The sequence below is a fragment of the Daphnia pulex genome, chromosome 9 (assembly GCF_021134715.1).
Source record: "Daphnia pulex isolate KAP4 chromosome 9, ASM2113471v1".
Classification (NCBI taxonomy): Eukaryota; Metazoa; Arthropoda; class Branchiopoda; order Diplostraca; family Daphniidae; genus Daphnia; species Daphnia pulex.
Window position 1 is genome coordinate 7,410,900 of NC_060025.1, and position 25,054 is coordinate 7,435,953.

The 25,054-nt window shown below is 42.0% G+C and overlaps 3 protein-coding genes and 1 long non-coding RNA gene across 12 annotated transcripts; 2 read left to right on the plus strand and 2 right to left on the minus strand.

Moving 5' to 3' along the window:
• The first annotated feature begins 853 nt into the window (after positions 1–853).
• On the plus strand, positions 854–12,332 carry LOC124202829 (RNA-binding motif, single-stranded-interacting protein 2-like). 9 transcript variants are annotated; one of them, XM_046599290.1, is made up of 9 exons: positions 870–1,361; positions 1,444–2,186; positions 2,261–2,578; positions 7,277–7,537; positions 8,160–8,458; positions 8,533–8,683; positions 8,847–9,341; positions 9,412–9,718; positions 9,792–12,332. In XM_046599290.1, exons 2-9 carry the CDS (start codon positions 2,091–2,093, stop codon positions 9,800–9,802), a joined length of 1,938 nt encoding a protein of 645 aa, XP_046455246.1. In that variant the 5' UTR covers positions 870–1,361; positions 1,444–2,090; the 3' UTR covers positions 9,803–12,332. The 9 variants fall into 9 exon arrangements, with proteins under 9 accessions (XP_046455250.1, XP_046455246.1, XP_046455248.1 ...); XM_046599289.1 differs by having other exon boundaries at positions 871–1,361; positions 8,533–8,695; XM_046599292.1 differs by having other exon boundaries at positions 870–2,186.
• On the minus strand, positions 10,185–16,323 carry LOC124202828 (paraplegin-like). Its single transcript, XM_046599288.1, has 8 exons — positions 16,076–16,323; positions 15,701–16,002; positions 15,282–15,639; positions 15,057–15,221; positions 14,838–14,989; positions 13,964–14,780; positions 13,704–13,901; positions 10,185–13,643 (listed from the first exon to the last, which is right to left on the minus strand). Exons 1-8 carry the CDS (start codon positions 16,241–16,243, stop codon positions 13,458–13,460), a joined length of 2,346 nt encoding a protein of 781 aa, XP_046455244.1. The 5' UTR covers positions 16,244–16,323; the 3' UTR covers positions 10,185–13,457.
• Positions 16,324–16,537: 214 nt separating this feature from the next.
• LOC124202830 (nucleosome assembly protein 1-like 1-B) lies at positions 16,538–18,601 on the plus strand. The gene is made up of 4 exons (XM_046599299.1): positions 16,538–16,656; positions 17,720–17,920; positions 17,978–18,121; positions 18,175–18,601. Exons 2-4 carry the CDS (start codon positions 17,723–17,725, stop codon positions 18,439–18,441), a joined length of 609 nt encoding a protein of 202 aa, XP_046455255.1. The 5' UTR covers positions 16,538–16,656; positions 17,720–17,722; the 3' UTR covers positions 18,442–18,601.
• Positions 18,602–24,115: 5,514 nt separating this feature from the next.
• LOC124202831 lies at positions 24,116–25,047 on the minus strand. The gene is made up of 3 exons (XR_006878349.1): positions 24,536–25,047; positions 24,372–24,481; positions 24,116–24,298 (listed from the first exon to the last, which is right to left on the minus strand). It is a non-coding gene; the product is annotated as an uncharacterized LOC124202831 (long non-coding RNA).
• Between the last annotated feature and the right edge of the window lie 7 nt (positions 25,048–25,054).

Here is a 25,054-nt window from a genome sequence, read left to right on the forward strand (position 1 = left end):
ACGGACGATTATGCAGCTTTCATTAACAGAGAGTTTAGCAATCCGAATTACTGGTCCATTCACAGCAGACGAGTACCAGAAGAATCTAAGGGCCTCCCATTATTTTCCTTGTTTCCTTATTCGTTAAAAAATAATTAACTACATAATAGAACGCGTGTCGGAATAGATAGGGGGGTCATTGAAGTCAAAGTATTTTTTTTTTAGGAGGTTTCTGTGATCGCAACACTGAGATGAGAAATTGCTCTCGTTTCCTACTAGCTCTCTTTCTCTCCAGTTCGACTTTGTTGCCTTTGGAATTTCTCTAATCACCGAGATTAGATTGCTGCTGATTTGAAATAGCAAGAAGAGTGTGTGTGTGTCGGGGGAAAAATTCCTTAAGTGGATTCCTCATTTTTTGTTGTTGTCGTTTCGGTTGGGAAATCAGCCACGATTCCTGCGCCATCTACCGTTCAGAAAACTTTTCAAAATTTAATTGATTTAACGAGGTAAGAAATAATTCCCGGATTAATTTTAGTCATTCAGTTTTTAGGTCTATTAATTGACGTTACAAAGAAATAAGGGTTTTTTTTTGGGGGGGGGGGATTTATTTTAATTCGGTTATCCGAAATGTATTTCGATGTCCTTGCCAAATATTCGTTCTTCTAATAAAAGTTCAGGTTGCCAAAGCAACGCATGCAAAACTTTCAAATCATGAAATCACATATAAAAATCTAAACAGATAGCGTTCGAAAAGTGCAGCGGGAAATAACCAAGTCGACGTAGTTTTATAAACCACCGCTAGATGTCTCTTGCGCATGTTTGTTGTTTCTTTCTCAAAGCCTTTTCCGCCTCAAAGTCACCCGTCCCCGCCTCTCCCCCCCACCCCACAAACAGTATATTTACACACACACACACAACGAATGTGTGCAATCTAGCACACACACACACTCGAGCCCATTTCCGCTGCCGAAATAAAAATAAAATCTCTAAAGGATTTGTTTATGTAGGCCCACATTCGGTGAGAAGAACTCGGTGGGCCAGTTGACTAGATTTTTTCCCCCCTTTTTCTTCACCCCAAAAGTTCTTCGTACACACACACCAGTGTGTAGAGTGTGTGTGTTGCACACAGCTTAAGGGGGAAACCGGGACCTACGTGTGTTCCCACCCACTTTGGTGCTGTGTGTGTGTTGTCCAAACTGTCAGTGTATTCAGTGTCTTTCAAAAAAAGAAGACTTGCTCTGAAAATTGTCGTGTTTTCATGTCAATGTTGTCGACGTCGAGTGTGTCGGTTCGATCGAAAACGGATGCCAATGCTGGCAGTTGTGTCGATGTGCAAAAGCGAATAGATCAAGCCATTCATCTGCTTTGAAACCTGAAAGCAGGTTGGATCAGCCAGACGATTCCATTTAGACAATTGGTGTGTTCATTTCCTTCTTGTTTTATTGTCTTTTTTTATCTTTTTAGTTGTTCCTGCTGCAGAGAGACTCATTGGTTGTGCGTCTGTCCATGTTCTGACGACTCCCCAAACAACTTCCAATTAGTGCCTGTGTGTCCTGCCCTGCCGGTCAGTCAGCCTCAAAATCTGCAACATCACAACTCATCGTTGGTGTGGCCATCCCAAGTGTGCAGATGAACACGAGAGCCTGGTGAGAGTCTGCCTGCGGTTGTTGTTGTTGTGTGAGACTGCGATTTGACTGGAGTGTGCCCCTGCAGCACTGGAACGCCAGCAGGTTGGCATTTTGTGTGACAGCTTCGTCCACACCCAATTACCAGAGCTACACAGTGACACGTGCGTGTGGGGCTTGTTTCCTGGTGCGTCGCCAGTTCGACGCCGTCCGAAAGAAAAAAAAAGTTATAAAAAGAAACGCACGAGGTTCGTCGACCAGCTTGAGAGAAAAAAAGTTGAAAAGGAGAAGAGCCGGAAGAACGGAAAGTGCACACATACGTGGGATTTCCCACCTGGAGTGGACGTGAGAGGACGAAGAACTATGGCGTTTTGGTGAATCCCGACAAAACTCTTTTTCGTCCTTTTTTTTTATTCCATCACCCACCAACTCATTCCACCTCCCCCCTACCATCCGTCAGTCATCTGTGGAGACTCAAGAAACGTCATGAGTCAATCTGTCCAAGTGGACGCCCACTCTATCGACACGCCCCCCGTTGCTGATCCCTTATCCCTGGATACGTTATCCTCCTCCTCGCATTTGGTATGCCATCCAAATTGTTTTGGGCGAAAATTAAATCTCTCATTCAATCTTTTTCTTTATTTTCTTTTCTGTAGAAGGAAGCAACGACTGATATGAGTTCATCCGACTCTTTGGCGGCAGCAGCAGCAGCAGCCACCAGTGAAAAATCGTCGTCCAACCGTGTCGTCGCCCAGAGAACTCCAGCAGGTGGTTCGAATCATCTTCCATCAGCAGCAGCAGCAGCAGCGGCTGCCGGCCACCAACAACAACAACAACACCGGACGGCCATCAACCGCAGTAACACTTCCGGCGGTGAAGGAGGTCTGGTCATGGTGGCTACGTCGCTCGCTGCTGCTTCTTCTTCTTCAACAACTCCGTCCAGCCGGGCCAATAGTGCCGAACCCTTCAGCAATGTAAGAAAAAAGACAAAAACCCCCCCAGAAACACTTCCTCTCCATTTTTATATTCCTTTTTCTAACCGGAAATCGCTGTTACTAACACACACACACAACTCGATGACTCGTAAAGGAATTGAAAAAAAACAAAACCAAATTTAGAACAGGCGAGGGAATTCGGAAATGTTCAGATTCTCTCAATAAAATGGGGCTCATTAACATGGAAGTAGAAACAGGTTTTTTATCTCTTGTGTTTATACTGTACTAGAGAGCTAGACATTCCTAAATTTTTCTCTTTTTTTTTTTTGGAAATGGAATGTCAACGTTCCATTGTCATGGCCGATCAGTCAACTCCTTTTATTTTTTGTCAGTCCATAGAAAGAAAAGAAAAACAAAACCAACAGAAAAATGATTTTTTCTCGTTTTGTTTTGTTTGTTTGTTTTTTTCTGGGGGGAAAAGGGGAAACATTTCTCGTGTAACCAATCGAGGAAGGGCCCACACATGCACCACACACGGAAGGCGAAACGAAGGAAGACTAGTTGAAATGTTGGACGAATGTGAAGAAGAAAAAGAACGTGAAAAAAAAACTAAAAAGAAAAAATCGCCTAAGGCTTTTTTCCGGTCTGTGAACTCTCTTCTCTCTCTCTCTTTCTCCCGTTCGTTCGTTCGTTCGGTTTGGGAACACACGGAATGAAACGAAAAGGAGAAAGAAAGAAAAAAAAAACTGATTTGAATTTTTTTGGCTCATCCTTTTTCTTTTTTTCCTTTACTCCTTCCTTCATTGTTATTCCAAGTGAAATATAAAAATACGTAAAAGAAGAAGAAGACGAAAGAACATGATAATGGCGAAAAAATAACTCTCCATCACTCGACCGCGTCCAACCGCTCCGGGGCTCTCTCTCTCTTTTTCTCTCCAGGTCGCGTCTGTGTGTGTATTACGCCGCTTTTTTTCGTTCGTTCGTTCGTTTTTTTTACTTCGTGAAATCATCGACACGGAACGGCGTCTTGTGCGTATACAAAAGACACACACACACATTCCCGGATTTACATGTCTCTCTATATAAGATATCGATTTTTATTTCATCCGAAAAGGTGGTCCCGTTTTTCATTTTTTTTGCGGGAGGAGGTGGTTGGGGTGGGGGTGGTGGGGGTGGTGGGTAACACAATGTGTGTGATGAATATTATTTCCTTTTTCCCAAGGTCGTGGTCCTTCTCCGACTACGAGCGTGAAAAAATAGAAAAGAAAGAAAAAAAGATTTCGTGTGTCGTTGGTGGGGCGTGAAAAGTTGTTTTTCTCAAGCGCCAGATGTCACTGCGTTGGCGTCGAGAGGGGGGGAGATTTTCGGGACTGGTGCATGTTGGCTAGCTGCTGCTGCCGCTGTGGCTCTGCCCGCCTCTTCTCTTTCCTTTCGTCTAAAAGGTCGCCATTCGTGAGTTTGTTTGTCGTGAGTCCGGTCCGTTGCTCACGAAGCAGCGCTCCTTTCTCACAACAGACAACACATTCAACATTAGACGCGGCCATTTTGTGCGTGTTTCTCTCTTCTCTCTCTCTCCTTCTCACTCCCGTCCGTTCGCGTTTCTTTTTCGTCTCTGCCCGAGTCAGTCCAACACGAACACTTAAAACTCCCGGAGAAGAAATTTTGGTGGTTTTTTTGGTTTGGTTTCGTTTTGTTTTCAACTTCTTATTTCTCGGTTGTTTCGCCCTGGGTCTCAACATTTTTGACAGACAACAACAACAACATGACTTGACCGTGGGGGTTGAGAAGTGAATTCGAGTGTTGTGTGTGTGTGTGTGTGAGTGTGTGTATGAGAGAGAGTCGGAACTGCCCTCTATATCTAATCCCAGTTAGACTAGTGCTGCTGCGTGTGTTGTGTGCTGTGGACGTGTGTGTATGGGTGTGTAGTGTGTGTGTGTGTTTCAATCGAATTCCATCGACAACAACAACAACAGTGACACTTGTCCCGGGTGGTCCTTTTTTTGATTTCTCAGGAACATTTTGCCCTTTTTGGCAAAACCCACCATCCAAAAGTTTTTGATTCGTTCACTTTTTCACGACAATAAACTTTCAGGGGGTTCGTTCAGGGAAGAATTTAAAAAAGAATAAAAAAGGGAGAAAATTGGAGCGCTGGGTTCGACTCAGCGCCATTTTCGCCAGCGCGGCAACCTCCTTTTCTCCTCCCATTTTGTTTTTTTCGTTTTATTTTATTTTTTCGAGTTCGTCTGATTTGTGTTGGGTATTAACAGAAAGGACCTCCCGTGTTAAAAACGTAATCCCACCGTTCGGGACTTTTTTTTTTCTCTTTGTTGTTTCCATTCGAAGGAATTTTTTAGTTGATTTCGTGAGTGCGAGTGGACGACGGAGTGGAATCGGACGACATTATCATCGACTAAAAACCTGTTTACATTTTTGGGTTGGTTTGGTTGGAATTGAATAAAAGACACGACAAAACTGGTTCCACGATGAACCACATCATCATCCGAGTGAACCGGAAACAACAACATCGTAGTAGTGAAAGAAACGAATTTTATTATTAGTGTCTCTGCGTGTCTACACGACTCTTGGCATTCCCGAGGCCAAGTTTTTTTTATTTCTGGTTTTTTCCAAACGAAATTCGGAAGAAAATTTGAATATTGGTGGGGGCTTACTTTTTTGCCAAAAAAGTAAACGAAGAAGAACAACAACAACCCAAATCATTTCTTTTTTTTAAACATAAGTAATCATAACAACTGCCGGAGTCGTCATGGAAACTTCATACAGAGTACGAATTTCACTTTACTTTATTTTGTTTGTTTGTTTTTGTTTTTTTTTATTTGATTTTTTAAAACAAGATAAAGAACTATTTGGCTGGTGTGTACGCGACAAAAACATTCTTTCGGGGGCCTCCAACACTAATTGGATCCACGTCCAAGTCGATTGGTATATCTAATCCGACCTTGAGAGAGAGAGAGACTCCATCTTGTTTTTCGTGTTATTATCCCGGGGCCGTTCTTCTTTTATTTTTTCGTGAAAAATTAAAAAAATAAAATTTTGTTAAATTTTTTGGGAATTTTTTTTTTTTTTGAATTTGATTGCGTCATTCGATAGGAGAAACATTTTGTTTTTAATTTCATAGAGAAAAAGATTTTGTTTTGGGGGGGGGAGTTTAGTTGTGTGTTTGGTAGCCATTTTTTTTCTTTTGTCGTGTCGCTTCGTTCGTTCGTGCACCATCGTCTGCGGTTAGGAGGCCGACGTCATCACATCGCCAAGGTTACGGCGTCGTTGACGTCACGCGCCGAGCCAAAAACGAAACAAGTTTCTTTTCTTATTCTCATTCTCTCCTCCTTCTTCTTCCCTACCAGTGGACGAACGACATTCTTGACGCTGACGGGAAAATCTTTTTCCCCCTTTTTTTCTCTCTCCGTTTCGTATTCGGCATTGTCCGAGAAATTCTCGGACCAAGTTTTATTTTTCTTTCTTTCTCATTTGTTGGTTTAATCGCCGTAGCTGCGATATTCCCTGCTCCTTTCCTTGGCGCATAGTATACTATCCGCTCTCTCTCTCTCTCTCACGCAGCAATCTCTGTGTTTGTGTGTGTGTAGTCAGTCTCTGGCTCCCGCGTGACGTCAATCCACCCACCCACCAGGGGAGGTGGGAGGGAGACATAAAAAATTGTGAGGCCTGTGGCTCACGCACGTGGAGCGCTGCGTGAATCTCCGCCCACTCATTCCGCCTCTTTAAGTCTCGTCGGATTGATCGGATCTTTTTTATTTTTATTTTTCTTCAAAAAGGAATCCCGCCAGGTGGTGTGTGTGTGTGTATCGTTTCACTTGTTTGCTATCGTATCCCCTCCCAACTCCCCAACTCGTAAGGTTGACTTTTGAGATTCTTCGTAAAAACGAGATATTTATTCACGAACGACAAATGCCAAATCAATTTTGATATCAGTTGCCGTGAGACTGAGTCGTTTAAGAGTTGGATGAAGAAATCCATTCAAAACCCGCCGGGGGTTGAAAGATGATGACAAACAAGTCGAATCTTAGACTCACTCCTCCTCCTCTTCTCCCGTCGACTCCCGCACAATGGGACCATAAAAGTCGTGAATTGTTGATTGAAGTAGCCTACTTTTTTTCTCTTTTCTCTCTCTCTCCTTTATCTCTGCAGAGCCTCTCCGATAACTCCCGACCGAGCCCGTCGTCGACGAAACTCCCGCGTTCTCGTTTGAGTGTGTTGTATTGATTTCTCTTAGCCTCTCTCTCTCTCTCTCTCCGATCACGGACTCCTCCCTCCTCTTTGCCTCCCCCATCATCATCGTTCACGTCTATTCCTGGACTCCGTTCGTTCCTTCGTTCGTTCGCTCTTACACACACACCAGCCTCTCTCATCCCTCTCACTCTTTCATCCCCTTTGCTTTTTTGATAGTCGGGTGGGAGAGAGAAAATCACGATTAGAATAATGTCCGTCCGTTCAATTACAATTGAAATGTCGATTTCCTCCCGTGTCTTGTGTTTAGTGTGGGGGGAGCTCCTAACCGAACGATTCTTGCGGGTTCCTTTCACGATAACAAAAATAAAAAAAAAAGGGACGGATGTCGCTTAATGATTTTGTCTTGTATTTCGATGGGTGGGGATTGGGGGGGTTGGTGGGGGGTAGGAGGAGACTGAAAGAAGAAAGAAAAAAAATCGTCGTCTAATATTAAAACAATTGTTGTTGTTGTTGTTGGAACCACACAAACAGGGCGGTGGTGGAGGAAGCGGGAGTAGCAGTGGTGGTGCGGCGCGGTCAGCCGGAGCAGGAGGAAGCCGGGCAGCTCGGACGAATACGACAGCTCAAGCTCCTCAAGGGGCCATCTATCGGGCATCGATGGCCGGCGCAGGAGGAGGAGGTGGTGGTGGTAGTGGAGGTGGTGGAGGAGGAGGAGGTAATGGAGGATCTTCTCGGATTCCGTCTCATCTGGCCTCTTATCAATCGCCGGCCACTGGCTCCTTCGCTTACGGAGTGAGTTTGTCTTGGATTTCTCTCTCTCTCTCTGCCAAACAACATTTTATGTTATCCATTTTTGGGTGGGTGGGAGTGGGGGGTTGGGAATTGGCCGGAAGTGATCCTTGACCGTTTTCACACAAGAATGTTATCACATTTTCCCAAATCGACGGGGGTAGTAGTAGTAGTAGTTTTATCACATGGTAACCCAAAAGCCCAGCAGCAGATGTTGTTTCTACTTTTTCGGACATTCCTGGTTTGAACGAGAGACCATCTGTCGTGAGTCTCAAAGAAATAGACAAGCGCCACCCCACCCCCACTCACTGTTGGGTCTACAGCTGGAGGGATGTGTGTGTGTGTGTGTGTACAGCAGCAGGTGGTTCTATAGGAGCCGTGTTGTTGCAGGATCCATCGGCCCGTGCAAAGGTTACTTACCTTTGAGAAAGAGGAAGTAGGTAGGAGGTTTCAATCGGTTCTGTGCGGATGACGCATTCGACCTTTTTACGGGATTTCGTGTGTGTCGTGTGTAGATGTTTTTCTTCTTAGTCTAATCGATATCCGCGCCCTGGATTTGATGAATAAATGTCGCGGGGGAGAGAAACTAACTTGTTGAATCTTGTGTGTGTGTGTGTGATGGCAGGCCGGCGTGGGAGGATCTAATAACAGCAGCAACAGTAGCAGCAGCACGGGGACCGGGAGTCAAGGCTACAGCAGCTCGACGAGCGCCGGCGGTGTAGGAGGCGGCGGCGGCGGAAGTGGGGGAGTAGGCGGCGCCAATTCCAGCCCTGCGACGGCGGCTACCAATGCGACGACGACGACGACCAGTGGCTCTGGCGGCAGCAGTACCAACAACAGCGACCAGCTGTCCAGGACCAACCTCTACATCCGCGGATTGACACCCAACACCACCGACAAGGACCTGGAGGAATTGTGTCGCAAGTAAGTGTCGATCCATCGTCGGGAAATGTCGATTCAAACCGGCGAAATTTAAATTTTAATTATTTCAATTCCAGATTCGGCACCATCATTTCGACCAAAGCCATTCTGGACAAGAATACCAACAAGTGCAAAGGCTACGGTTTCGTCGATTTCGATTCGCCATCGGCGGCCGAGTCGGCCGTCAAAGCCCTGCAGCTTCAAGGCATTCAAGCGCAGATGGCGAAGGTAATCGTCAAAGTAATTAAACCCTCTCTTTTTTTTGCATTTTTAATACATTTCATTACAAGTTGGGACCAGAGCCACCATCTCTCTCATGTTTTCTCTCTTTTTATCTCGCCACCTTCTCGCCACCTTGGAAAAAAAAAAAAAAAATTTGTTTCGCGAGCAGCAACAGGAGCAAGATCCGACCAATTTGTACCTGGCCAACTTGCCGGCCCACATCACCGAACAGGACCTGCACGACATGCTCTACAAGTACGGCACTGTCATCTCGACCCGGGTGTTGCGCGATGGAGGCAGCCAGAGCCGGGGCGTCGGCTTTGCCCGCATGGAGTCGAGGGAAAAGTGCGACGAGATCATCAGCATTTTCAACGGCAAATTGCTGTCGGGATCGACCCAGCCGCTCCTCGTCAAATTCGCCGATGGCGGCAATAAGAATAAGCGCCAGCACAAGACGCACGACCAGCGCTGGCGCGACGCCGCCGACGGACCCGGCGGACTCCTCTCGGCCTACGACAATCCCGTCCACAACGGATTGCCCACACTGCTCTCCCACATGCAGCTCGGACGTAATTTCCCGCACCAAATGTCGCCTTTCCCCATTGGGCCCAACGGCGCCCCCTGGCTAGGACAATACATTGTCCAGCCTCCCATGCATCAACAGGTTGGACTATTTTTATTTTAAATTTACCCGCCAGGAAAATTTTGTATTTTTGAATTGAAATGAATTTTAGATGGAGATGTTGACGTCCGGAATGGATCCGTCGATGCAGTACATCCCTCAGTTGACGACTCACCTGTCATCGCTGCACGTCGGCAGCCCTGGAAATCCTTACGCGATGGGTCCCAGCGGCCACCCCGGTGGTCACGGTGGTCATCATCATCACCACCATCACCACCACAACGCCTATCAGGCGGCAGCACTCTACCAGGCCAGCCAATCGCAGGCGGCCGTCATGGGTCCGGCCTCACTCTCTCTGGCTCCTGAATCCGATCCCTCTGCCAGCGCCACCGCCTCACCCGACGAGCCCTTCTCCTACGGTATTCACTACCCATTTTTTCGCGATTGACGGATCCCGTTTTCTAAAAAAATAAATTTCAAACATTATTCCAGGAGCCATGTGAGAAGATGAAAAACAGAAAAAGAAAAACTGGGATTTTTTATTTTTTGAACGAAGAAAAAAATACCAAAGTGAATTCAGAAATTTGCAAAAAATAAGAAATGTCTGGCAGCAGTAGCTCTCTTTTCTTCAAAAGTGTGTGAGCAGCAAAAAGAAAAAAAGAAAGATCACCGATCACACGGTAAAACAAAAACACATCGGTGGGCTTTTTTTTTTTTTAATTACGTGGTGGTGTGTGTGTGTGTTTTTCAATTTTTTTAAATGACCTGGACCCGATAATTTTTTCTTCTTTTCATTTGAATTTTTGCGTTTCTTCTTTATTGTTTCTTTTGATCGTGCCTCTTTTTGTTTTTCTTCGCGATGATTTTTTTTTCTTTCAAATAGGTAGACATTCCACACACAACACAGACATACACACACAAATGTGCTTTTCCTTCCCTCCCCGCCGCCTATTCTCCGTTGCGTAATATGCTCGTCCCCCCTCTTCCTCCTGACAGACACGCCCCTTTTCTTTCATTGTAAATAAGGCGAACGATGCAAATTCTTTGAATGGGAAAAATTTCGATTGTTTGTTCTTTCTTTCTTCATTTTTCTGGAACCGGTAGAATTTTCTAATCAGTATCCCCATAACCCCGTCTCTGATCGTAGAGGTACCTGTTATTTGTTTTTTCTTTCATTTCTCTCCCTCCTCTCCCGTAAGAAAAAACAAGGCAAAAGAAAAATAATTCCCGAATGAAAAGAAAAATTTAAGCTACTGGGAGGAACAGGAAAAAAAAGAAGAAAATCCGCTCAGAAAAAAGGAAGAATTTCGTTACATGTCCAAAATTAGAAAACCAAAAAAATGGGAAAATAACAAAAAGAGAGAAAAGCGTCTGCCAGCCAATGATGTGCCTTTTCAATGCCCCCCTCCCACCCGCTCCTTCCTTACACATACACACACATACATCCCGATGATCAAATCGCTAAAAAAAAATGGGAGAAAGAAATATTTCAAATCCGGTTTTATCTTCCCCATACAAAGAAATAATTTTTCCCGTTAGAACTTTTTTTTTTTAAATCAAACTTTTCTCCATGTTTTCCCAGTTTTGTTCGATCCTTGTTTTCTAACCCGTTGAATTTTTCTAGACATTTGGCGTATTGCTGGAACCAAAAAGGGGGGCTAAAAAGAGAGAAAGAATTTTGTTTTCACGAAAGTAAAAACTTGAAAAAATTGAAAAAAAATAATTAAGAGGATTTTTAATTTCTGATTGTGTTGTGGGAAGGTAAAGAAAAAGTTATCCTCCATTTACGAAACGAATGGCGGAACTAAAACAGCAAAATTACCAAAAAAAAAAATTCAAAACAAATTGCCCGGAAAGTACATGTTATTTGATTGAGAGAAATTTAAAAAAAAGTTTTAAGAAACGGGAAAAATTTCCGTTTTGAATTCTTTATTGTTGTTTGGGGGCTCCTGTTTGTTCATTTCCACAGCAGAATTGGAAACAAAACTTTGTTCTCGCGTGTTTTGTTTTTTTGTTTGTTTGTTTTCGCCCTCCAATGTTCTTCGTTTTTAAAATTCCCGGGGTTTGAAAAAAAGAAAAAATTGTCAATTCCGTAAAAATATAAAAGGGGGAGGATTGTTTTTTTGTGTCCATGATGATTGATGAAGCGAATGTCGTTCAAGTAGTTCAGTGTTTTATGCGGTGATTTTTAAAAAGGGATTGTCGTCGTCGTTCGACGAAAAAGGATCGAAGGAATCGGAGCAAAAAGTACAAAAAAGAAAAGATTAGAGAGGGAAACACACACCAACATACCACCCGAAATCCCCCCTTTTTTTAAGTTTTTTAAATTAATTTAAAAAACAAAACAAAAATACAAACAAGTGTGGCGTCGTAATGATTTTGAAATTAAATCTTAAACATTTTTGTTCAAAAGAAAACCCTACCCGCTCTTTTTTTTGTTGAAAAAACACACTGCCGTTTTCCTTTTGTTTCAGTTACATTTCATATTTTTTAACTTCCCGAGAATAGCCATTATTTCCAAACGATCTTTTAAGAAAAACTATTTAAAGATGATGGTTATATAATTCAAAGAAGATTTTTTTCCTCTCCTCCTCACTATCTCCTACGTCACTTCCGCCACCCACCCCCCACACACACCTGTCCTGTTCTCTCGTCTTTTGAAGAAAAATTAATTAAACTATTAAAAAAAAGCAAAGACAATTTTTGATGCAAATGGGGAAATCGGTAAAATTCGTAGAATTTAGATAATTTTTTTTATTTCATGAAAAATGCGTGCGCCGTATGCAATTTTGAATTGTGTGTCGCCTACCAAACTGTGTGTTTTTTTTTTATAATTTTCGTTTCACCTTTTTAAATTAAGTTTGCTGTTGAAGAATGTTTGCACCACCTCGCCCCTCCAGTTTTCATTTTCTGTCTCGGTTGTTGCTAATTGTTAAATTCGTTAATTCCCCTTTTTCTTTCGACCTGGAAAGAAAAAGGCGATCAAATTTCACGCGATTTGTTATGTTTTCGAAAAATGGCGGCGGGAATTTTTTGAAAAACAAAAAAATTTGAAAGCCATTTGTTATGTTGTTTTGTTGGTCTCTTTGATGAGATTTCCGGAAGAAACGTTTTTGGTGGGGGCGATTTTTTTTATTATTTTTTTTTTTTAATTTTTAATTTCTCGTCTGTTACAAGGGAAAAGAGTGGGGAGGGTTAAAAAAGATTCAAACAAAAATTTCAATTTTGATTTCACACGTGTTGTTGTTATTATTGTTGTTTTATTGTAAAACCACCACGCTGCTGCCCCTGGGCAAGAAATTCAGAATTTAAAAAATGACAGAATTAACAAAGTGCGATCAGAAAAAAAATCCTGTGTGTGTATGCGTGCTCCCCTCCTCCTCCCCCCTCCCAAGAAAAAGAAAATGTTTGTTAAAAAAAAAATTGTTGAATTTTTGTCTCTCCCTCTCTTTGTTCACTTTCATTTCATTTTTGTCGATTGGGTATGGATAATTGAGATGGTTCGAAAATTGTTTTGATTTCACTTTGTTTTTATTTTTTCTCCTGAAAAAGAAGAAAATGTTCCAAAATTTTATTATTTCATGACCTGGTGAGTGATGTGTGTGTCTGTCGCATGAAAGTGTTGGAGAAGCGAAAAAAAAGCAAAATTCTGCTAGGTTGTGGAAAAAACAAATCGTGTGAAAACTAAAATTTTTGCCTGTCCCGAAAAGATTCCCTCTCACCCTTGTCCTCACCTTTATTGAAAAAATTCTTAGAATGGAAAGAAACAAGTAAAAATGAAAAAAAAAAATCAAACTCGTAAGTTAAAAAAGAAAATGTGACCTACAATTCACGACCAGATGGAAATAAAAGGTAAATAATATCAAAACGTAAAGAATAATTGAAAGGGGAAAAACAGATTAACGATCCAACAAACTAAATCTATTTTCTCCAGAACGTGACGACCTGGTTCTCCCCCGGCTTTTGCAGACTACAATCCACTTACATATTTTACAAGTTTTTTGAAAAAAAGAAAATCCCTCAAATAGAAAGGGAAAAAAAAGGATCAATACTGGCGTCGGTCGGGTGTCTGTTTGTATTTTATACATCACCGTATATTTATCCTCTATATAGAACTTGAATCTATGAAAGCTTACAAAGGGAAAAGAAAGCTTTCTCTCAGTCTCCAGAGCGAGGTGGAGGCTGTTGGTGGGATCTACCGGGCGGAATACCCGCTTGCTCGTTAATCTCAGCTTCAAACTGAAGAGGTTCGATAAATTGTTTCTGGCCGTGTGGTGGAGGGCCGATCAGGGCTTCCACGTCATTGAAGCTGAGCGTCTCTTTAACCAGCAACTCCTCCGCCAACTAAGACAAACAACAATTTTGTTAGTTTAAACCAATGGAAATTAGCGACTGGAGTTGTACCTTTTCGAGCATGTGGCGGTGCTGGAGCAAAATACTCTCGGTCCGCTTGTATGCACGGGCGATAATGCTACGAGCCTCGTCATCCATCGTGTTGGCCAATCTTTTGCTGTAAGGTCGACGGCCAAATTCCCTGGAATTGCGATCCTCATCCGGGAAGGAAATGGGACCCATTGATTCACTCATTCCATACGTTCTCACCTGTCGGGAGAGCGGATAATTAGTGTGACAAAATGTCAGAACTTTTGTGAAATTATTCAAACCTGCGAGTACGCAATTTTCGTGACTTTCTGAAGATCGTTTTGAGCTCCGGTTGTCACTCGGTTGAATGTGATGGATTCGGCCACTCGTCCGCCCAAGGCCATGCACATCCGCTCGAACAGTTCTTCAGTAGAGTAGAGTCGCTTGTCGGTCGGCGTGTACTGGGCGAATCCCAGGGCCTGGCTCGTACGGGGAACAATGGTCACTTTGAGCAGAGCGTCCGTGTGCGGAAGGAGCCATCCGACCAGAGCGTGACCGCACTCGTGATAGGCCACAATCCGCTTCTCTTTAGGAGCGATGACTGACGACCTTTTCTCCAATCCGCCCACCACACGTTCGACTGCGTATTCCAGATGGGCGGCCGTGACTACCTTGCCCAAGTCGCGGGCGGCCCGAAGGGCGGCTTCGTTGCAGACGCTGGCAATGTCGGCGCCACTGAATCCGGGCGTCAAAGACGCCATCCTCTTGGAATAGAATGAAGGAGTCTTCTCCATTTTGATCGATTTCAAGTGGTGCTCAAAGATCTCTTTGCGCTCCTCGAGTGTAGGTAGATCGATCATGATATGACGATCAAAACGGCCAGGTCGCAGAAGGGCTTTGTCTAGCACGTCGGCTCGATTGGTCGAGGCCAACATCAGGACACCTTCGCGTGTCGCCATGCCATCCATCTCCACCAAAAGTTGGTTTAATGTCTGCTCACTTTCACCGGATGCTCCGTCGAAAGAACCACTGCCCGAAGAACGCTGGCGGCCAATGGCATCGATCTCGTCAATGTAAATAATACAAGGGGCTCTTTTCCGGGCCTCTTTGAACAAATCTCTAAATTAAACAAAATTTTAGAATTATTGAACAGATAATTAAATAATTGTGGAATACCGGACTCGGGCCGCTCCCAGTCCTCCAATCATTTCGATGAATTCCGAGCCATTCATAGACAGAAACGGAACAGATGCTTCAGTTGCGACAGCTTTAGCCAGTAACGTCTTTCCGCAGCCAGGTGGGCCCAACAACAGTGCTCCTTTAGGAACCTTTAAGACAACACAGATAATGTAAATGAGACATTGGAAAGTCGAATTTCAATAAAGTAAATTATACTTTGGCACCCAATTTCTTGTAATGTTCTGGCCTTTTAAGGTAATCGACAAACTCCAGTACTTCGACTTTGACCTCCTTGAGACCAGCGACGTCAACGAATCGAACTCCTTTGCCTCCACCGGTTAAAGGGTCGACTAGAGTGAATTTAGCTCGAGACATTTGCGTCTGAAATGGGGTACAATATTGAATTAATCACCCAAACCTGAAATAAATATGAAAGCTTACAAAGGAGTCCATCGAAATAGGCGATTTAAACTTCATTCGGGAGATAATGGAGATGATAATAGCGGCAGCAATTAAAGTGGTCAATAACCGGCCTGCTGTATCGGTTCGTTCGTAAACAATTGGCACTCCTTGTCCAGCAGAGATACCTAATCGCTGTTCTGCAGCTCGCAACTTTTCTTCAAACTTGTTTGTGTCAATTATGTTCATATGAAATGTTCGATGATCTATCCTGCGGCCTTTGATTACAGCTCCTGGATGTAAGACTATCGTAACAATGTCCACATCAGGACGAACGATTATCTCGGCAACTTCACCCTTCGCCAGCATATGGTGAAGAAATTCCGTCCAAGAGACATATCTAAACAGATTTTAAAAATTACTAGCAAAACTAGAAAAAACAAAAACAACAAAGCATTTACCTAACGATCTCTGGTTGGTTCCCCCCAGGAAACATAAGTGACACAATGGTGATCAACATATAACCAGTAAACATCCACATCATTGCTTTCGCCAACATGGATGTGATTTTTTTGTCGTCGTTATTGTCATCTTTGTTTTCATTATTCTTCTTTTGGTCATCTGGCGGATCTTTGTTGGATTGCATGTGTTGAGACGAAGAAGCAAATCCTCTTGTGCAATTTTTGAATTCGTGATTTCTAGGAAGTGATCTTTTTACAAGTTGAAGAACAGCAGAATATTCTTGTTTCACAATACGGAGATTCTGTGAAAAGAAATAATTATTTATAAATGCATTACTATTTGATTACTATTGGTTAATTAAAAGTTAAATATACTTTAGTGTGTAACCAGGTTTTATTTATTTGATTGGACGAGGTCACAAAACCGTCTCGGCGTAGGTACAGTAAAGAACGACACTCGCTAAGACGTTTGCTTGTTATATGACGGCCATACTTCTGCAAAATAGATGCTAGTTTCGATTTATTAGAGAATAACTGAGCCATTTGCAAAATTGTACGTCCAACGGTCCAAAACAATTTTGTTGAATTTATTTATGTAATTTCTAGCAGACGAATATTGAGTTTGTTTAGGCTACAATGTTTCAAGTTTTCAACATCCAATAAAAAAATGTTTAAGATTGTTATGTATTTACACTTATTTATTTTTAAACAATAGATTTAATTATGAAATGCTTTAGTTAGCTGAAAACTCTAAAAGTTCATGAAATTCAGTAATAATGTACTCCAAATTGTTTCAATGGCAAATTGGCAACGTTGCAGACTCATTGGTTGCTGACGGTCCAGACCTGAGACGAAACTTTACTTCACGATCACGAGCTCACTCGACAGTAACCGGCCGTTGGTATTTCTTGGTGTCATCTTTCATTCTTAACTTCAAATTCTTCTATATTCTCACAGTAAGTAAAAATGTGTAGAGTTTCTAGTTTATCTATGTGTAACAATTATTATATGTCATTGCTGCTAAATTGTAATTTAAGTTATGAAGTATTCCGTCACCGTGTTACCCACGTGGTAACACTGCTGTGTTGTGAGGCGGGAGAAAAACCACTCCTCCTTTTTGAAGGATCACAATTATAAATTGGCTTTAGTTCTTATATCCCGAGTAGTTAATGTTATAAATGGATTCATTCAACCACATGCAACATAATTTGTAATGATTAAAAATTCTGTCTAGATAGTGGAATCTGACAAAGCCGCAATTGTTGAAAAAGGATATTGAAGAAGTTGAAGAGGAAGAGGAAGGATCTGATAAATTGAGCAAAGAGATATTACAAGTGGCCGTTCTTCAGAACCCTAGGGTGATGGGTGCATTGCAGGCTCGTCTTGACAGAATGATGAAGATACTCGTGCTCTCCTGACAGTCGACTTCGAAATTGGACACTACATTCGCGAAAGTATTGTCCCCCGTGCTACTCTGTATTTCACAGGTAATCTATTTAGTGTTTTCGAATGTTTCAAGTATAAATTTTTCGAATTATCAGGTGATGCCTTGATGGAAGATGACTTTGATGAAGAAGAGGAGGAGGAAGAGGCAGATGAACAAGGTGAGGGTGACCGAAATATTCGTCGTTAACTTATTATTTAAATCGTAGTGAAATTATAATTACATTGCTATATTACATGCAGGTTGCTGTTTACACTCTTGCGTCTCTATTTGCTGCCGGATTGCGTGATGTGATGACCCTCCCACGCAATACTGGTGGCTACTGCTGTACCATTGCAAGAATTCACTGGCGATATGGGCGAATTAGGACTCATTTTCAGACCACTCAACTAGGACTCTTAGGACGTTAAGGTCATCACTTCTGTGTCATGAGGCGGGAGAAAACCGCTCCTCCTTTTTGAAGGAGGACAATTAAAAAATTGGCTTTAGTTCTTAAATCCTGAGTAGTTAATGTTATAAATGGATTCATTCAACCACATGCAACATAATTTGTAATGATTAAAAATTCTGTCTAGATAATGGAATCTGACAAAGCCGCAATTGTTGAAAACTCTGAGGAGGATATTGAAGAAGTTGAAGAGGAAGAGGAAGGATCTGATAAATTGAGCAAAGAGAAATTACAAGCGGCTGTTCTTCAGAACCCTAGGGTGATGGCTGCATGCTCGTGTTGCACTTGTCTTGACAGCATGGTTGGGGATCCATCTGGATACATCAAGGTAAATTTTAATTGTTCTGCTTATATCTGCATACATAACCTCAATTGTCTCATATAGAGCTTGCCTGTTGCTGTCCAAAGGCGCATCAAAGCGCTCAAGAATCTCCAATTAGAGACTACTAAAATTGAAGCTGAATTTTTCAAAGAAGTGCATGTCCTCGAGTGCAAGTATCAAACTAAATATCAATCGTTTTTTGAAAAGGTAAAAGATTTTATGAACAATTTTGGAATCCAATCTAAATTGCTTTTATGTAGCGAGCCAAAATCACAAGTGGAGAACTTGAACCAACTGATGAAGACTGTGTCTGGACCTTAGATGATGACAAGGAAAGTGAAGAACTTACATTTGAAGGTGAAACAAAAGAAGAAGATGACTTTGATGAAGAAGAGGAGGAGGAAGAGGGAGATGAAGACAAAAATATTCGTCGTTACCTAACATGGCGTAGTAGGTTGACCTATATTGAGGCCGTGCTCATAGTCTTAAAACTATACCTAATACTGTCTGGAAATTATTATGCTTGAAGATTTCCAGACTACAGACTGTGAGAAGTTTTCGCTCATTTTCTCCTTCTTTCTTTGGTATCGAGTTCATCTTTCTCGCTTTCCCCCCTCGGGTCTGCATTCACTGTGGGTTTTCCATGTAGTAATGTTCACTTTTAATAATACACACGAAGCAAATGGACGTATTCAAGACTTGAAAAGAGTTTCGTGTATTATCGAAGGGAAAATCAATGAAAGAAGAAAAATTCATCATTTTATCTTTTGAAGCCCACATACAGTGGAATTAGACAAAAGTTCTTGCGCATGGACCATAGGATCTTTTCTGAATCTTGCAAGTGTAACCTGTGTCAGAATGTTTGTCGAGTGTACAACTGTTTCTACACTCTACAGCCGTTCAGAAGGCAACCCAGCTGAGAGGTATGTAGAGTTTTATTTTTCATAGATAGATTTGTGTAAATTTGTAAATAATATAGATAATTTTCCTTGTCCCATTGCTACTTAGAGTTCCAGTTTCAGTGAATGAACATGGAGTGTGTGAAGTGTTAGTACATTTACCAGATCTGCTTGATGAAAGTCAAATGCCTTACTGAATTTGTCACCCAAATGATAAAGGTAAACATCATTATCACCTTTTACCATGCTACTATGAGTTAATTTTGTTTAAGCTTCCTATTGATTCCCAACTCGTTTTTAAGAACAATTTGTGACGTCCCCTGAGATCGAGAGTCGGCCGCCAGTTTCAATCTACAACGCAGTTTCTTCATGGAATCGTGAGGTCCTGGCACGGAGATCCTTGAGCCAACGCTGGCTTTTGTCCATGACAGAAAAGGGACTTCCACCAACGTTCGGATCTTTATCTTCACGACGTACGCTGCTTCTTGTGCTTCACTGGCGAATTATTAGATCACTTCAGGGTTCGCTTCCGTCCGCTGTGAAATACCTGCAGTCACTCGCCACGGGATTATACCCAGGTAACTGACTTACTTTCGTAGATTATCTGCTAATAATCTTCTTGCGTTAAACTCTGTGTATGTGTAGTAATTCCAAATCAGGCCCTTTTTTGCGCGCAAACAGTGTTCCATAGACGTTTCTTTTTTCTAACGCTAGATGGCTTTTCGATAATTTTCAGCTGTCAAAACAGTTACAGTTTGCACATCTCTTAAACATTTATTGGCACTTCGGCAGTTATTGTGTGAAAATTTTTTAGTGAAAACTGATGATAACTATTCCACCAACAAAGCTCACTTGTTAAATTTTCGATATTTGCATTTTTTTTCTACTTCCGGTTTGCTCATTTCACTCAGTAGTTCAGTAAATATTCATCTGAGGAGCAAAAGAACCACATATTCGTGATCCTCGTCGAATTTGTAGTAAAGTTCATGTTATCTTTTTTAAGTTTTCGTACTTCCGGTTTCGAAAATTTTCCTGAACTATAGTTCAGGAAAATTCTCGATTTCGGCCAAATTTTGGATTTCGCTTAAATCACACCTAATCGACCCCAAATTTCATGGAGATCACGAATATGTGGTTTAATTTGACGACAGCTCAATGGTTAAGGCGCTATCGCCTACTTCCGGTGTAGTTCCGGAAAATTTTCTTAAAACTTGCAAGTGAACTTTGTTCTGTGTGTAGTTCTCAATATTGAAAGCTAGATTTTAAGCAATTAAAAGTGCGCCTTTAAAGTATTGAGCAAAAAAACTAGATCAATGTACCTATATGTATTATCTATTATGTAACTTTTATTGGCATTTCACTTAATAAGAATTATTTTCTCTTTATTCAGATCATGCAGAGGAGACGTCGAGAAGATGGACACCAAAACATCGCAGGTATCTCCAAAATGTCAGCGCGGATCATCATTTGTTGTTGGTAATATTTTTGTTTGTTTGTGCTAGTTAACCCGTTGGCTGCCACGCCTTTGTTCTCCCCTGTGTGAGCTCCTTAGCACGGGCCGCGCTGTTCGGTCTCGTGGTTTACATGCCGCGGGGTCGGACAGTCGCACCAGCCCAAGATTCGCCGCAAGGCGCCTGTTAGGCAGTGCACCATAGGGACTTCCCCCTTGTCGATACGGTGATGGATTCTAGAGGCGTGCATTCCATCTGTTGCAATCTGCTCAGCCGACGAGCGGATTCGACCAAGCAGATTGTTTACGTTACATGACTAAACGAATACACGACACAAGGGATTCTTAAAAACATCTTTATTGGGGACACTACGCGGAACAGGCCAGGTGTTAACCAAAGCCATCCCTCAGACTTGCTTACGAAAGTAAGACTTACTCAACACACATAACCGACAGGTTACTGACGGGAGACGACCGACGAGAGACGACGACTGACTACACATAGTCGCTGGCCAGCTTACAACAGTTACGCCCTCTGACGGTACAACTACACGGTAGGGTTCTCACATACGCACACAGATGGGGTGACGGGACAGATTAGATGGACACAGACGAGCCGTCTGCAACATTCGGCCCTTCCTGACTCGATTTGACACCAACATAGAAGCACACAAACAAAACTATTTACATATGATACATGCCATTTGTCAAATCGAAATCAAGCAACAAAGACAAAAAAAAAGATTGGGACCTTAAAACTAACCTTTCCATTCCCTCATTCAAACCCACCCAAGAAAAATAATAAATGTTCAAAAAAAAAACTAAACTTTCAGAGCTGGGCGGTGGGTAGGGATATGGCGTGAAACCAACACAACAATAAACAAAAAAAAATAAACAAAAAACACCATAAAGACATACCCAAAAAAAAACAAAAAAAACAGGAATGTTTCAACTCAAACTTTCAACCAACTGAAGAGGAGTTTTGTTCTTCGGGATCTCGGTTTCGTAGGAGAGGGAGCAGCTTTAACTTTGGTTCAATTTTCTTTGGATGAGCAGCAACGCACCAGGATAGAAATCTTGCACCACTCGTTGCCTTAGGTCAACCAGATGTTTCGACTTGATGAGACGTGCAGCTTCTCTGAGCTCGCTGAAACGGGCGAAAAAGACGTTGAACGGCTGTGGACGCTCTTTTGGCCACTGGAACTGATACTTCGACGAAGTAAAGGGAAGTCTGCCATGCATGAGCTGAAACGGCGAAATGTTTACGTTACTTTTTCTAACCGTGCTGACATCAAACACTTCTGCAGGCAGGTGACAATCCAAATCGTCGTGTTCCATGTCAATAAACGCTGAAAGAGTTTGAGGAATCGTTCCGTTCGTTCTCTTTACCAATCTGGACGTTTTCGGTTGCTCTGCCATCGCGAACACGTGATGAGCTCCCCACTCATTAACTTTCAAAGGACCGGGACGATCCATTCCGACAGAACGAAACTGGCGATCAGGAGAAGGAATAGCTTTCAGCTATACAGCAGGAGATCCACGGGTACATGTATAAGACTGACAGTAATTGCAAGGAGACACATATTCTTGTACATTCACACGACAAATTGGCAATCAACACCATACTGATACTACTTGTTTCACCCATGCCCATATGACTGTAAAGAGGAGTTGTTGTGACGAAATTTCAATTACTTTTCTACTCATACGGACGGGAAAACAAAATAAATTTACGACCCTGGGAAAAATTTATCTTACACAAAACTTTACGACCAACTTTAAAATTATTGGAACTTTAACCCATGACATTTGAATTTACGAAGGTGATAATGGGACGCAATTGGCTATCCAAGTTGTGGTTGGAACGCCAATTCAACATTACTCAAGCGTGCCTATTGGCTTTCTACTGTCAAATACACACACTACATGACCGATCTCGGAGCCACTGCGTCCAATACAGGATTCATCAGGGTTTCGAGATAGGACATCAGCCACGCAATTATCTACATCTTTTCTGTGGCAAACTTCAAATTCAAACTCTTGCATAGCCAGGTTCCATCTGGCGAACTTACCACTCACTTCAAACTTCAATTTCCACTCAACGAACAGCAGAGCTGTCACCACAAAAAAAAACAAAAAGAAACAAAAAAAAAACAAAAATCGACTACCATACACGTATGTTCTAACAAAGAACACAACTGCACAGTAAATACTAAATACTATTTCTTTAACCAAAACAAATGAAATTATTAGACGCTGTTACTCTAAATGACGAAAAAAAACGATACAAAATTAATTAATCATGCTGCAACGAGACGAAGGCTCAAAAAAAAGGAGCAAAAAGAAAATGGCGATTTGACGTGGTCCATCTCCAGAAACTTGCATAAAATGGCTCCAAGGCCTATTAGACTTGCCTTTGTCTGCAAACGGGACGTGTACCTTGAAACGGCACTCCAGAATCTTCACGTTTTGGCGGCATATAATTAAATTAGAACTACTGGTAGGGCTAAACACACTTAATTACTACGCAATGTTAGTTAAATATTCAACAAACCAAAAACAAAATAAAAAAAAACGAAATACAAACACAGGTCGTGGTTACGAATCACGACGACTGGACGTAATCGACGAAAAAATAATTAGTTATACTTGACCAAAAAAAATGAAACAATAATATGCTCAATACCAGAGCAAAAAAAAAGAATAATTTACTTACTGTTGGAGCCAGTGCATGTTCAGGGCTTCAGACGAAAGAAAAAAAAAGAAATGGCGGCTATCGCGCAGATTCCATAAGCCACACAAAAAAAGAAAAGATTTTGTTTCAATGCCTCGACGGGCCACGTGGTTTTACGCGCGAAATGTTTAGGGGGGTGGGTGGGGGCGTTTTCCACACGAGAAAAAAAAAAGTTGAAGGGGGGGGGGCTGATGACGTAACAAAAAAAAATGACTGAAACTACTAATCGTCACTGTCTTGACGAAAATTCCACAAGAAACAAAAAAAATAAATAATTAAATTACTAACTAAGCTGAACAATGAGAAGGACTTAAGTGGGCTTTACAAAAAAAAACAAAAAGAAACAAAAACTACGTAAATATCGCACGGGCAGTTCTCACAAAACAAAAAAAGATTTTACCAAAAAAAAAAAAAAAAATGAGAACTATTCAATGGCCCGTGCCCGACTTCTGACACCAAATGTTGCAATCTGCTCAGCCGACGAGCGGATTCGACCAAGCAGATTGTTTACGTTACATGACTAAACGAATACACGACACAAGGGATTCTTAAAAACATCTTTATTGGGGACACTACGCGGAACAGGCCAGGTGTTAACCAAAGCCATCCCTCAGACTTGCTTACGAAAGTAAGACTTACTCAACACACATAACCGACAGGTTACTGACGGGAGACGACCGACGAGAGACGACGACTGACTACACATAGTCGCTGGCCAGCTTACAACAGTTACGCCCTCTGACGGTACAACTACACGGTAGGGTTCTCACATACGCACACAGATGGGGTGACGGGACAGATTAGATGGACACAGACGAGCCGTCTGCAACACATCTTCTCCTGTCACCGTGTCAGCCCGGACTTGTCAGCAATGGCAAGTCCCTCCTTGGTCATAGATCCTTCTGACGTGGCGCGTAGAGTAGTAGAAGAACAACCTACGGGTTGTATGGCGTGGCAGCCAACGGGTTAACTTAAGTGTATGTGTGTATGTATTTATGTTTGTATAATTTGTGTGATTGTAAGATGTGGTGGAATTTTGGGTGGAGGTGGGATAATAAAGCAATTCGTTTTAAAGTGTTTGTCCAAATTGTGTCTGAGTATTTTATAACAAAGTAATGTTTAGCAAATAAAACAGTTTATTTCTTAAACTTTGAATAGTTACACTCATGCGCAAATGATCAGTCACTTGGCTATTACTTACAAAGACATTAGAAAATCTTTTTCCATCTCCCTTCTTTCAAAAATTCCTGTGAAAGAGCAAAACACAACGTCTGCCATGAACTCCTTTGTTACGCCAGAACCTAAATGTCAAGTAAACTGTTAACTCTAAAATTTTGGAGTGAACACTTAAAATTCGTCGATTTCAAAACTTACCCTGAAAAGAAATTCCGTCCAAGCACCAGGATATGTCCTATGAAGATCGACTATAGCAGCAGTCACCTTCAAAATGTGAAATAGACAAGATCCAACCAAAATACAAACATCTGCCTCAAAGTCGAAAGGCTTAAAAATTAAGGGATGTCTTAAAAGATGTTTACCCGCATTAAAATATTTATTTTCTCATTAAACATCAACAATCAAATCCCGATGACTAGTATCTATTAAAAAATAACCGACAAATCTGAACACAAAAAACAAAATTGAAATTCAGCTCTAGTATTTAGAAGTTACCTTGTAGTCAGCTGGAGAAGCGTAGGTTATGGTGTAATCTTCAGGTGCCTTAGTTATGTAGTAACTCAGGGCAGAGGAATACGTTGAAACTTCGTTGAATAGGTCGGAGCAGCGTAAGTAGTGGGGAAATACTCGGGAGCCTTGCTGGTGTAGTAATTATGATCCATAGTTAGCAGCTTGGAGCAGAGTATTACTAGGGTTCCTCGGTGTAGTAAACTATTGCAGCGTACGTGGTTGTGTAATATGCGGTAATGTGCGGCTTCTTCGGTGTAGTACTTGAGTGCTTAGGTGTTGTAGCTAGGTTTAGCGTAGGTTGTGGTGTAGCAAACTGGAGCATCGGTGTGGTATTTCTGTTCAACGTAGTACGAAAGAGCAGCTTCTGCGTA